The sequence below is a fragment of the Candoia aspera genome, chromosome 1 (genome assembly GCF_035149785.1).
Source record: "Candoia aspera isolate rCanAsp1 chromosome 1, rCanAsp1.hap2, whole genome shotgun sequence".
NCBI classification, from domain to species: Eukaryota; Metazoa; Chordata; class Lepidosauria; order Squamata; family Boidae; genus Candoia; species Candoia aspera.
This window is the reverse complement of record NC_086153.1, coordinates 167,876,548-167,889,651: the sequence shown is the minus strand read 5'-3', so window position 1 is coordinate 167,889,651 and position 13,104 is coordinate 167,876,548. Positions and strand designations below refer to the sequence as shown.

Sequence of the window (13,104 nt, the reverse complement as noted above, 5' to 3'; positions counted from 1 at the left end):
AACTATTTTATCGAGATTGGTCATTGCTCTTCTTCCAAGGATTAAGCGTCTTCTGATTTCCTGACTGCAGTCAGCATCTGCAGTAATCCTTGCACCTAGGAATACAAAGTCTTTCACTGCTTCTACATTTTCTCCCTCTATTTGCCAGTTATCAATCAAGCTGGTTGCCATAATCTTGGTTTTTTTGAGGTTTAGCTGCAAACCAGCTTTTGCACTTTCTTCTTTCACCTTCATCATAAGGCTCCTCAGTTCCTCTTCGCTTTCAGCCATCAAAGTGGTATCATCTGCGTATCTGAGATTGTTAATGTTTCTTCCAGAGATTTTAACTCCAGCCTTGGATTCCTCAAGGCCAGCTTGTCGCATGATGTGTTCTGCATACAAGTTGAATAGTTAGGGTGAGAGTATACAGCCCTGCCGTACTCCTTTCCCAATCTTAAACCAGTCCGTTGTTCCGTGGTCTGTTCTTACTGTTGCTACTTGGTCGTTATACAGATTCTTCAGGAGGCATACAAGATGACTTGGTCACGTACTGTCTCGTTTAATGGCTGTGGCACTTAGTGACAGAGTTGCTGGTCCCAATTGTGGTGGTTAAGCAAGGACTGCCTATATAATTAGGACTGCCTATATAACATTTTCCTCATGTTTTTATGCAGCAGTATATCCAGTGAATGCAAATATCAGTCATGTGGAGTTCCCATAGTGCTTTCCACACCAGCCTGAATATAGTTGGCACAATTCAGGCATATGTTACCAAAGCACCAATAAAATAGATTTAGTTTGCATGATGCAGTTATACACATCAGCTCAGTTGTGACTATTGTGTAAGAACTGCTTCTTGATATAAAAAAAGTACAGGTAGTCCTCACTTGCTCCTTACTATTAGGCAGATGATTAACGATGGTAATCGGGACAGGAATTTCCATCTCTAAGCAACGCAGTTGTAAAGCATAACGTCACGTAACCATGCCGCTTAGCGATGGTAATTCTGGCACTTTGGTTGCCATCGTTAAGTGAATCACCACAGGTCATTATGTGAGGACGTCACGTGATTGCCATTTGCAACCTCCTGCCATTATCCCCATTGTCTTTGCTTGTAGAAAGCCGGCAAAGAAGGTTGCAAATGGCAATCACGTGACCGCCAGGACACTGCAACTGATGTAAGTACAAGAACTGGTCATAACTACTACCCATTCTGCACCATTGTAAGTTCAAATAGTTGCTGAATGAGTAGTCGTTAAGCGAGCACCACCTGTAAAACTAAAAAGCTGAGCTACTTGAGAAAAGGCAGTGGCAAACTGAGGAGCCATGGTATCAAGGTGGGAATCACCAGTGCTTGGTAGTTTGCCCTACGTACCTGCGGCCCATCTGTGTTGGTGTAGGTGTATTAGAAAACATGTTGCCCAGAACGTTATTGCCACCACTACCATCTCCTCCATCTCTTTCTCTCTCTCTCTCTCTCTCTCTCTCTCTCTCTCTCCCTCCCTCCTTCCCCAGACCAGGCAAAGACATGCCCAGAGCGATGAAATCATCTGGGTGTAAAGGAGGGCAGGCAATACCTTGTAATAGGAGTTTGTTGCCTTGACTCAAAGTTGTAAAAATCTTTGGCTTGCGTAGTTTGGATCCTAGCTGTCTGAAAGGGGCATACAAGTTGGCTGGGAAAACAGATGTCCTGGGAAGACAGTGAATACAAATCCTTGAAACATTCTGCATATACAAATAGAATTAATATGCATATTAATATTATAAAGTATTTAAAATTAAATCCTTAAAATGCATCTGGTTCTTACCTAATTTGTTGGTTGTGTGTATTCTATGAGGTGAGGGAGGCTGAGGCCAAAAAGAATTTTTTTTATTGGGGCCCTGATGCTCTCTTCCTATAAGCTAGGTGGCTCCCTCAGTAGCGACCTTCTGGAAGGCAGTGAAAACTGAACTTTGGGGAATTATTTGCTATCATTTGATAGTTTTTCTATTTTCTATTATTATTATACTGGTATTTATTGATAAATGATATTTTGTTGACTTTTGTATAAAGAGTTTTTTGTTCCTTGGATATTTTATTTATTCTGTTGTCTGTTGTCTTGCGAGTTAATAAGCCTGGTAAGAGTCAGTACCATACAAATTAAATTAATAATAATATATATGTATATATATGACTCATGTGCTTAACGATTAGAGGGTTTTTTATTAGAAATTGATTCATTTATTGGTTACAATTCATTTTTGTAATTGTGTGCCCAAATCTTAATGGGTTTGAAGTAAAAGTGCTGATAAATTCTGAACAAATGAGAGGGGGATTCCCAGAATAACATCCACTGTTTGGAGTTATCAGATGCCTTTGGCAATTACTGTTTTTGACAGCTGTTATATATACCTTTTTTTTTTACATACCTCAAAGTATTGCCATTTGCCCATTAACATTAACCCAGTGCCTCTGATTTTCTGACAGCACAGAAGAAAAAAGGGAGTTGCTATAACTTTCTGTTGCTGTGACTTCCTAGGTCCAGAGCAGGCACTAGAACTAGCAGAGTATCAACACTAATGTTACCATTGAACATAGTAATCAAGAATATTAGAGTGAAGTATTTAGATCAGGGTTCCTCAGCCAGGGTTCCATGGAACCCTAGGGCTCCATGAGAGGTCACTAGGGGTTCCCTGGGAGATCAAGATTTGTTTAAAAAGTTATTTCAAATTCAGGCAACTTCACTTTAAAGAGGTAAGTTTCATTCTTTATCTTTAGTTTAAGAACACTGTTAATGCATATATACAGGCCTACACATGAAATGAATACAATAAATTTGTAACTTCTGGCCTATATTTGAGGCTGAATGTGCAGGGGTTCCCCATGGCCTGAAAAATATTTCAAGGGTTCCTCCAGGGTCAAAAGGTTGAGAAAGGCCGATTTAGATATTGTAAACATTTAACTATTCATTAAAATGTATGCTTTTACAATGTCCTAAAGTTGTTATGTTGCTGAAAGAAGTAATTATGTATATTAATTGTATTCTGAGGCAAAGTTTAATACATTCAGATCTCCACATTCTGCTGAACCACACATGCCTTGTTACATAGGAATTGACAGATGAACAATAGAATGCCATTCTTGTTGCTAAGAAACTAGTCTTCAATATTGGAAAGATAAATGTATAGTCTAATTACTCAGTGGATTGAAGATGGTATTTGCAACTTAGGAGTGAGTTGCCTACAGATATAGATTATGTATGGACAATTACAGTGAAATATGGTCATCCTTTACTCTATTGAAACTCTTGTGAAAAACTTTCATATACATATATCAGAAGCGCACACACACAAACACACACACATATTGTATTGCTTTTTTTCACTCTTGTTTTTCGTTGTTTTATTTTTCCTCTTCTATTTTATTAAAGGCATAATTTTTCTAAAAAAAATAAGCATTTAACTACTCATAATTTAATCTTCATTAAACGCAGTACTTGCTCCTTACTATTAGGCAGGTGAATATATCCCATACTTCATGTTTTCTCTTGTTTTCTTGTCTCAAATTACAGATACTGGTTTGGGAGATTCTGTGTGTTCCAGTCCAAGTATATCTAGTAACACAAGTCCTAAACTGGACCCACCTCCTTCCCCTCATGCAAACAGAAAAAAGCATCGTAGGAAGAAAAGCACCAGCAATGTTAAAGCTGATGGTATCTCAGGAACTGCTGAAGGTATCTATTTTAAGTTATCTTATGAAGTAAACTCTTTATGTATGTATGTATGTATGTATGTCTTAAATGATGCAGGAGTTTTTATCTAGATTTGAATTTGGCTAGATTTTTGTTATTATACTGCTTTCTTGCCACTACTTCCTGGACAACAACAACAGAATCTTGTCCTCCCTGTATTTTTTTAAGAAACAAGCCAACTTCTAAATGGAACTGGGTGCTTTCATCTGTAACCTGTAGGAATTAAGATTACTTCCATGTCTACTTTACTCTCATGAATGAAGTGGAAATAAATTACCTGATGCAACTGATAGAAGGATGGAGCTCTGTCTTGAATTCTTGTGATTTTTATGCCAAAGATTTTTTTGCTACATCACCTTTTCCTTTACAGTAATTTCCATTTCAGTATGGCTGTGTGAGTTTTTTCATTAGAAACTGACTTTATTCTACAAATTATTCTACGGTTGACATTTTTCATTAGGGTGAGATTGGGAACAGATCTTTAGTGTAATTGAAAGTTCATTTGATGCAACATAGAGATTACAATTCTTCAGACAAGATTTGGAAGAGGTGCTTTGGAACATGCAAGAGCATAGTTACAACACCTGTTGGTGACTTATGAAAGTAGATCTTATTTTTATTCCTTAGCCCTAATGAAATGTAGTCTTTAGTTTGGCAGATCAACAGCATATAAGGGCTCCCTTATTATGGTTGTCATGATCCTCTTTACTGAAGGCGTTCAGAGAATGTCTCTTCACATAGTAAACCTTGAAATCTGTAATGTGGGGAAAAACACTCTTCTGGCATTTCAGGCCATGCTAGGAGGCTATTGCGTGTGGAATCAGCATGATTTAAAAATAGTTTGCGGGGGGGGAGTTACTGTAGAAAGGGCTAAAAGTAACGAGTAGTCTTACTGCACAAAACAAATGTTTGCAATTGGGCAAGAATATCTTATTTTATTGGTTTGATTTTTATCCTGTTCTTCTCTTCAGAAGAGTAGCTTGACAGTAATTAATCTAGTAGGTGTAGTCTTCTTGCTTTCTCTAGCTAGTCTTGCTTAATTACTTATATTTTAGAAACTATCATCCTTTGCTATACTTCCCATGTTTGCCTTTTATTTTCTATCCAAAAATAAGCAACTAAAATGTCCACCTTATCACTTATTTTAATGTGACTATCTATAATGTGCTGTACTTTGGTTTCCTGTAATTTTATCTTTATCTTTGAGAGTTGTTTGACTGCAGTGGCTTAGAATTTAATGAAACAAATAAATAAATATGTTAGTGCTGCTGTTACGGCTATTATTCTGTTGTTGATTAAAGCAGTCAATCATTTTTTGGGCTTCCACCCTATTTTAAGAGTCACATGAACTTTAATGAACTTTAGTGAAAAATGAATTGGAAAATAACATTTTTTCCAGTTCGTTTTTGACACGTGCACAGCCCTAGTGGCTATCAGATAGATAGATAACACAAGCATACACACGCACACACACACACTTACCAATACTCACTGGTTGAATAAATTTACTACTATAATTTGAACAATACAAGTAATTTTTGTAGGATATTGCAAAATCTCTGCCATAGTAACAAACTAAACTTAAAGAGAAGATAATGGAAAAAAAGAATAAAAAGTGCAGGAACAAACAAAAAAGAAAAAGTATGTAATAAAGAAAAGAAATATATAAAGAACTGACTCCAACCTTCATCACAAGTATAAACAAATTGAATATCTCTTCACCCCCTAATACAGTTAAACAGATATCTCTTCATCCCATGTCCCATCTCTTACCTATAAGCAAATCCATAAAACATTAACTTTTCAATCCTGGTGTCAGGAAGTCCATAAAGGGTTGCCAGAACATTCCAAAAAGCAGTCTTATTTTAACCTTGATCAAATAAACCAACTTTATAGTCCTTCCTTTTGCTTCTAACAGTCTTAATCTTTAATTCAATCAAATATTGTCATAGGATTTGATTTCTCTTCAATTTTTCTTTATCCCATCACACAGATTTCTTCAAGGCTTTAACAAGCCTCTTTTGTAGATCTAATAAGAAAACATTTTCCAGGTCATTTTCTTGGTTTATCATTTGTATTTCCCTTTTAATTTTTAAAACTTCAGCCAGTTTCTTTTGTATAAAGCATGCTTTTCCAAATCATTCTCTTTGCCTGTCATTCGTAGTTCCACATTCTGTACTTTCTCTATCTTATCAGATTAAATTTATTTATTTATTAGATTTATATTTGTTCCACATCTGTCATGCCTTCATTAAAATCTTTTAGAAATTGTCTATCCATAGAAGCAGACATCATTACTGACAGTGTTGATATTGTATTTACTAAATTCTGGCTCCATTCTTCACAGATCTCCTTTAATATTTCCAGTGTTACAACATTTTGTATCATTCTCTAAGTCCCAGTATTAATTGACATCAGGCTTGTATTTTTTTTCTTCTGCTTAAAATCTTTAGTCCCCTGTACTGTCCAGTTTCTAAAATCATCACTTACCCTTTGTTATGACTTGCAGTTGCCAGGATAACCAAAATAAGTTTCCCACGATAAATTGTTTATTTTTTATAGTTAATTCCAAAATCTTGTAGTGAAAGTCAATATTCCAAATTTATCTGGACCCTTAATCCATTTATAATTTTCTTAGACCAAAATCGTAATTTAAAAGGACTTAAATGTTGTACTTTTGTAGCCTCCCTGGCAGGGAATTACCTCCCCAGTGGCCATTGCTCCCAGAAGCTGTAATTCCTTACTTCCTTACTTCCTCCCCTTACATAATATTTTTAGGGTAGTTTACAGTTCCTGCATGGATCCCCACAGCTATCTTCTTTTCTCAGACTCCAAACTAAAGTCTTCAGTAGCACTTATTTAGTGGCTGCACAAAGCTGAAAGATCACTGGATGGCAACTAGAGAAAATTATATGTCAATAGGTCAAACAGTCAACTCATAGGTTCAAGGAATTTTTTTTTAATGTTAGTCTATTGACTTTCCCATCATATTTGATGGGAAAGAAAAAAAAATAAATGCATGAAGTAACCAAAGCACTGTGCATATAAATTGGAGGCTTTTCATGTGGTTCATGATGTTGAAATTATCCAACTTCATTCACAGTAGAAGGGGCAAAAGGAGACAAGGTCAAGTAACAGAAATAGTATTAATATGGTTTAATTACTGGTAAGAGATTATATTTTAAATTGTATTTGTATCTGTATTGGAGAAGTTGGAAACCATCTTTCGTTTCTTCACTTTTATAGTTTCTTCTTTTTTCTTTAGCTCTATCTTCTTGCTTTCCTATATTTTCTATATTGTATTTTAACTATATAATTTGAAATTGAATAAAGTTTAAAAAAAAAAAGAAATATTCTGAAATTCAAGCTACACAAAGTACAAGTGCCCAATTGAAAGGGATTGAGAAATAAGGAATAATCTAGCTGGTATCAAAGCTAAATTATTCCAGAATATCACTTACAAGGTTGAGGTTCACAGCTGAAAGGTTGTTGCTGATACTGTTCTACAGCTTGACTGATGTCAAGAAATATTCTAGCATCCAGTTAAACCTAGGTGACGCTAATTATCCTAACATGTTCTACATGGAATTGCCCTTGAAAAGCCTTCAGAAGCTACAGCGGGTACAAAATGCAGTGGCCTGAGTGGTGATGGGTATTCATGTGACCTGCTGCTTCAAGAACTGCATTGGCTGCCAGTTGTCTTCTGGGTGCAATTCAAGATGCTGTTTGTCACCTTTAAGGCTCTACATGACCTGGTTATCTATGGGATTGTGTTCTCCAATATTCAATTGTCCATCCGATCAGATCAAACAGGATCAGCTCCATCAAAACTCACATATTTAAGAATGCCATCTGATATGACCTAGGAAATGGACATTTTTTATTGCTGTCCCATACAGAGATCCAAACTACCCCTTCCCTCCTGGGTTTCAGGAGAGCAGTTAAGATCTGGCTTTTTCATCTAGTCAGGAGGAAGGCATGCTCTGAACATTGGGATGTGTTGGCAGACATGTGACTTTATATGTTTTCCTGCTGGGATTTTTTATTAATCTTCTTGGGTGGGTTTATTTTTAGGGATTCTTTTTATGATGTTTTTGATTGTTAGCCACTCAGAGCCTTCAGGAATGGGTGGCATACAAATTAAGTAACTAAATGAATAAAACAATATTAGATATCCAGTTGACTTAAATTAACTGCATTAAATATAGCATGGTACTTTATTGCATTTTGACAGGAGGATTCGGCTCTCATTTAAAATGCCAATTACAGGTTTGTTTCATGAGTCCTTAGTGTACTTTCTGTTTGTATTATCATTTTTGAAGTACATACAGTATCTTAAATTTTAGTGTACCTTTGATTTATTTACAGTATACCATATACTGATACTACACTTTGGGAATTGGAGAACAGAAATTAATAAAATTTAACATGAACTCACCTTTGCTTAGGAAACCTTCGGGGTCACGTATCACAAACCAGCTGGCATAAAAGGATTGCTGTTGAAAGACGATTATGTTGATGCTGAAGAGTGGAAGTCAAGGGAGGAGAAATGCATCTGTTGTTTTAACCCACTAAACAAATTGAGAGCTTTTTTCTCCTCTTTCAGCTCTTGTTAACTTCAGGTCAGGAGAGGTTGCAAGTTACACCTTCCCAGTTGGAAGGAAGAGAGTCCTGGTACTAAAAAAAGAAAGTACTGTAGATTCTTAGAAGACCAAATATTAGGATGAATTGATTTGCACAGAGGTGCATTATCAGGATCCTTCAGCACAAAGTGTTGTATCTGTGGGTAATCACTAAAAGAGGTGCATACTAAGAACTTGCTGATATGTTACTAGGAATAAAGGAGGAAGGACAGAAGTACATTTGCAAAGATTGGAACAATGATTCTCATGGTAGTTCTTACAAAAAGACATCTAAACATATTATAAAGAGATCATGTCAGAGTTCATTTTGTCAGAGGTCCTTTTATAGGCATATTATAAAGAGGTCATGATGTTTTGCCTATTTCAAAAATAAAGCTTTTTAATGTGTTAGCAGGAGGCCCATTAAGAGTAAGTACCTTGTTTTCTTGTTGATTTCTCGTCTATTCTTAGTAGAAAACTGGTCTAGTTTAATTCTGAAAACATGTTAATTTTGGATGCATTAGTTGTTTGCTAGTAAACTGGTGGTAAAAGAAAATATTAGGCATATGATACAATTTCATCACTGGGGAAAAAACCGTAGTATTCTGAATGCGAGCAGCCAATAGAAATCACATAAAATCTGTTTTGCTTGATTGGTTTGTAACCTTTCTAATTAAACAGTTCAAAATTTGGATTTCTAGAAAAATTGGATTTTTTCACATTATAACAGAATCATTGTAAGGTATCTGAAAAGTAGTGTTGCTACTTCTAGGGCTTAAACAGAGCCTCTTTTTATTGAGAGAAGAACCTGTCAGTTGGAGAAAAAGCATCTGTGATTTTGACACTAGAGTGCGAAAAAAAAAAAATTTAAACTATTTTGGTATTTATTTCATGCCCCCAATCATTTTGCCTAATGAAAAATCAGCATATTATTAATGACTAATAATTTTTTCTTTTAAATTGTTTGGTTGTCAGATTGGAATCAACAGCAGTGCTTTCTGTCATGTTTGGGATAGCCAGATTTTATAATAGGATTTGTTAGCCTGTACTCTCAATTCTTCTGCCTTTTGCATTATATATTTAGCCTAATGTAAGACCTGTGAGCTAAATGCACTATATATATTAAGGAAATGAAGTAGATTGCTTCAACTGGCCATTCAGTTCACTACTATCTCTTCCCTTCTCAGGATAATGAAACTTTTTTGTGAATAGAAAACTGATTTTTTGCAAGTAGTTAATAGGTACACATATTATAGCAATATTTTATCAGATTATTAATTTAATGTCAAGAAATCAATTGATATAGTGAGCACAATTTAAATCTATTAAATTTTTTATTAATAAAGTAAAATGAGATTGAGTTTTTTTAACCAATTTCTGTTTTTTCACTTAAAAGTACTTTTTTAGTTGCCACACAGTGATGTGATCATTATCTGTCACCTCATCATCTTGCTGCCTCAGTATGCAGTAAAATAAAATTTAAAAAAAGGCCCGAGAAGCTTGTGAAGTATGACTTTCTATCCCAAGACTCATTCCCTGTGATTCGTATCGCTTGACAGTAATGATCTTATTACAGTACTCTGGACCTTGAAGAGATTTCATGAGGAGAGTGAAAGGACGTGCCTTCATGTAATCAAGTGGCGCTGAATATTCCACGCGTTTTTGATCACATACTGATTGGGCACAGTTTTAGCCCATCTTCTAGTCAATTATGCATGGCCCCTTGTGCTCTTGTGATAGTCAGAAACATTGATAGCGGTTGTCTGGGTTTTGGCAGCTAGCCAGCAGTTTGAAGTGTCTTACACGTAGTCATTCCAGGATAAGTGCTTTTTAGTTGGAATTGATTACCTTCCTTTAGGTTTTGCTTAATAGCAAAACTGCATTGGAGAGGCTTCAGGTAAAAAATGGACATATTAGCCATTTAGAGTATCTGAACTCCTAGTCAATTTTTAGCCTTTCCTTGTTCCTGCCTAATTTAAATGTAATGATATAAAGTTTAATAATGTTTAAGATATTTCCATATTCCATAATATATTTCCATAATAATGTTTAATATATTTCATAAATGTTGATAATTAGAGTATACGTTTTAAATTTTTAGCTAACTTTTATCCAGTAATAATAGGATTGAAAAATTATATACACACCATGAATTGTATCTAGTTTGCAAGGAGAATGGATATGGCTGGCATATCAGTTTTTCCCTTATATATCCTACCCCTGCTTGAAAGAGTTGGTAAACTACAGAATACTCTAAAGATTCTGAGAACAGGGGAAACTCTTTCTGTATGAGAGATGCTCACTTATGTGGCATAAAGCTGAAAGTCATGGAGACACAACTCTTTTTGGCTGATATTTACATTTGGAATGTTGAAAGCGTATCATTGGTGTTGCCACAAAATGTTCACCAAGTTTGACTGTTCACCTCATGTGGCTGTTTGCTAGCGGGCAAGCTAATATAATTGCTCTCCCTCCCCTACAATGCTGTCTGCCCTTGTAACTTACCTTTCTTTTTATTTTGGGGAGCTGGACTTCCAAACAAATTGGAGTGCAGCCACCCATCATTTTTATATTCAAAAATATAAAGATGATACTACTGTGTGGCATTTCTTTTTAGAAAGCCAACTTTCCACATCCCTAATTTATTTAGCTAAATATTTTTTATTTAGTTAAAAAAAAAACCCTTTGAAAAATAAAGGTAAGGCAGAGAGACTGGTGAGTGCTGAGGAAGTGTTTGAAACAGCATGTTGCATTTATTAATTTGGAATATTTGTGTAGCAACCATTATGTTATAGCCTGCTATGGTCCATGGTTCTTTAGCATCCTGTCATATAGCTACCCAGAAATCCAAACTATATTCTCATTACTGATAAGTAGTTAGCAGAAGCTGAGAGTAGGAAGTTTCCCATAGGAAGATTTTTTTCATAGAAGAGGGAGAAGCAGCTGCTGAGCTGGCAAAAATGGAGACTTAAAATGTGGGTCTTGTGGAAGAAGGGGGACACTTGGAAGAAGAAATGGAAGTGCAATGACTGGAAAACCATGATGGAGTCTAGACAGCTTTGGCAGTTGAAGCCTGGTGGTTTTAGGAAAAAGCAGTGATGACTGGAGATCCTTAGACAGGCCAGGCAGTTTTGCACTCCTGAAGCTATGTTGTTGTTCCTGGGATGCCCAGAACAAGTTATCTGAAACAGAGGAGGATGCAACCCAGAGAAAAGCACTGAAGCAGAGGAGGAGCTGCCAAGAGGGCCGTATCTGCCAGTGTAGGAGACAGGAGACATGAGATTGGGAAAGGCCAAGTTCCATGAGCCAGAGACTGCACCAGTGACAGTCTGACAGAGATAGAATGCTGGCCAATCTAATTAGTCCCTTTCTTATCCCTAAGTAATTACCTACTTAGGAATAGCACATAGAAGAAGTACACTTTATATTTAGCTGACCTGATAATCTCCACACAGAACAGATTTGGCCAGAAGCAGAAAGCTTCATTTATATAATAATGCTTTATTTTACAATGTTTTGCCAGTTGAAAATAAGTCAAGTCTCTGATTGGTTACTTCTGTCTTTTCCCCTGCTGCTTTGTAGGCAGGCAAGTGGAGAAAGCAGAAGATGATGTTTGGCTTATAGTATTTAGTTGTAAATAACTCCTGCAAAGGAATGTCAGCTAAAAGTGCATGTAGAAACCTCTTGCTTTATGTTGCTTGCAGTGTTAATTAAATCAAAAAAAAATCACAAGCACTGTCTGACATGCTGTATCATGTATCAAATCCTGTGGACCCAAAATACCTATGAGACACTCACTTGACTGCTTACAAAAATGAAATTAAATATAGATTAATATAGATAAAGCAAACCTGAAAACTTTAACAGTGAACAGTACATTTTAAAATAGCTAAAATAATTACTACAATTAAAACCAAACAGTTCATCCAGAATAGATGTTTCTTCTGAGTCCTGAAGTCCTAACCTCAGATGCAGTAACAACTCCAGCTTGTCAGCCTTGAGTTTCAAGTTTTTTCCATACCTAGTTTTGTGCAGCATAGAGACATTCAGAGATATCCAGTCCCAGGCTCACAGGAAAGAAAAAAATATCTTCCCCATATTGATAAAAACTAGGTAAGAAAGGTCCTTGTGGCATCACACAGGATAACTTGCAGGAGGCTGAGTAGAAGTCTTGCAGTGCCATTTTCTAGTAATAACCAGGATGATGAGAGCAGAACAACCACAAAGCTTCTCCATCAGCTTGGCTGAATATGCAATATTGGTCCGCAGACAATAGCTGTTGAAATTGGCTGATCCAAAGACAGGACCACCACTGCCTCCTTTAAGAAGAATGAATTTCCATCCACAAAAAAAACAGTATTAAAGATGTCAGTAATCACTGGCAAGACAGTCTCATAAGCCAAGCTATAAATGGTGACACAAACAGATCCAGGTACCCCAAGAATTGTGGATCTAAGTCAAATGAATGACACTAGACAATGCAATGGTCACCCAGTGGAAGGTATTAATGGAATTCACTTTAAACCGAGCATGAATCCAAATGAACGTATTCAGGGAGAACTGCCCAAATTGCTCACAGCATAGCTTAGAGTGAGAATTAGTCATTGTCCAACAACCCGAATATGATCTTTTGATGTGTTCTTCATGAAGTTTCTTCTGTCTGATTGCTGCTACCATCTTATGATCATATCAGTACTGTACCTACTCATATTCACCCCAGAGCTAACTATACTTGCTCAAAGCTCCTGACCTTGTGCTTCATCACTTGCATA

The 13,104-nt window shown here is 36.2% G+C and overlaps 1 protein-coding gene across 2 annotated transcripts in view; it reads left to right on the top strand.

Moving 5' to 3' along the window:
- AGAP1 (ArfGAP with GTPase domain, ankyrin repeat and PH domain 1) overlaps positions 1 to 13,104 on the top strand; it is a 471,115-nt gene that overhangs the window by 332,236 nt on the left and 125,775 nt on the right. For both annotated transcript variants that reach the window (XM_063317853.1, XM_063317854.1), the window contains one exon: positions 3,531 to 3,692. In XM_063317853.1, coding sequence (XP_063173923.1) covers positions 3,531 to 3,692 — 162 coding nt within the window. The remainder of the gene's footprint in view (positions 1 to 3,530; positions 3,693 to 13,104) is intronic.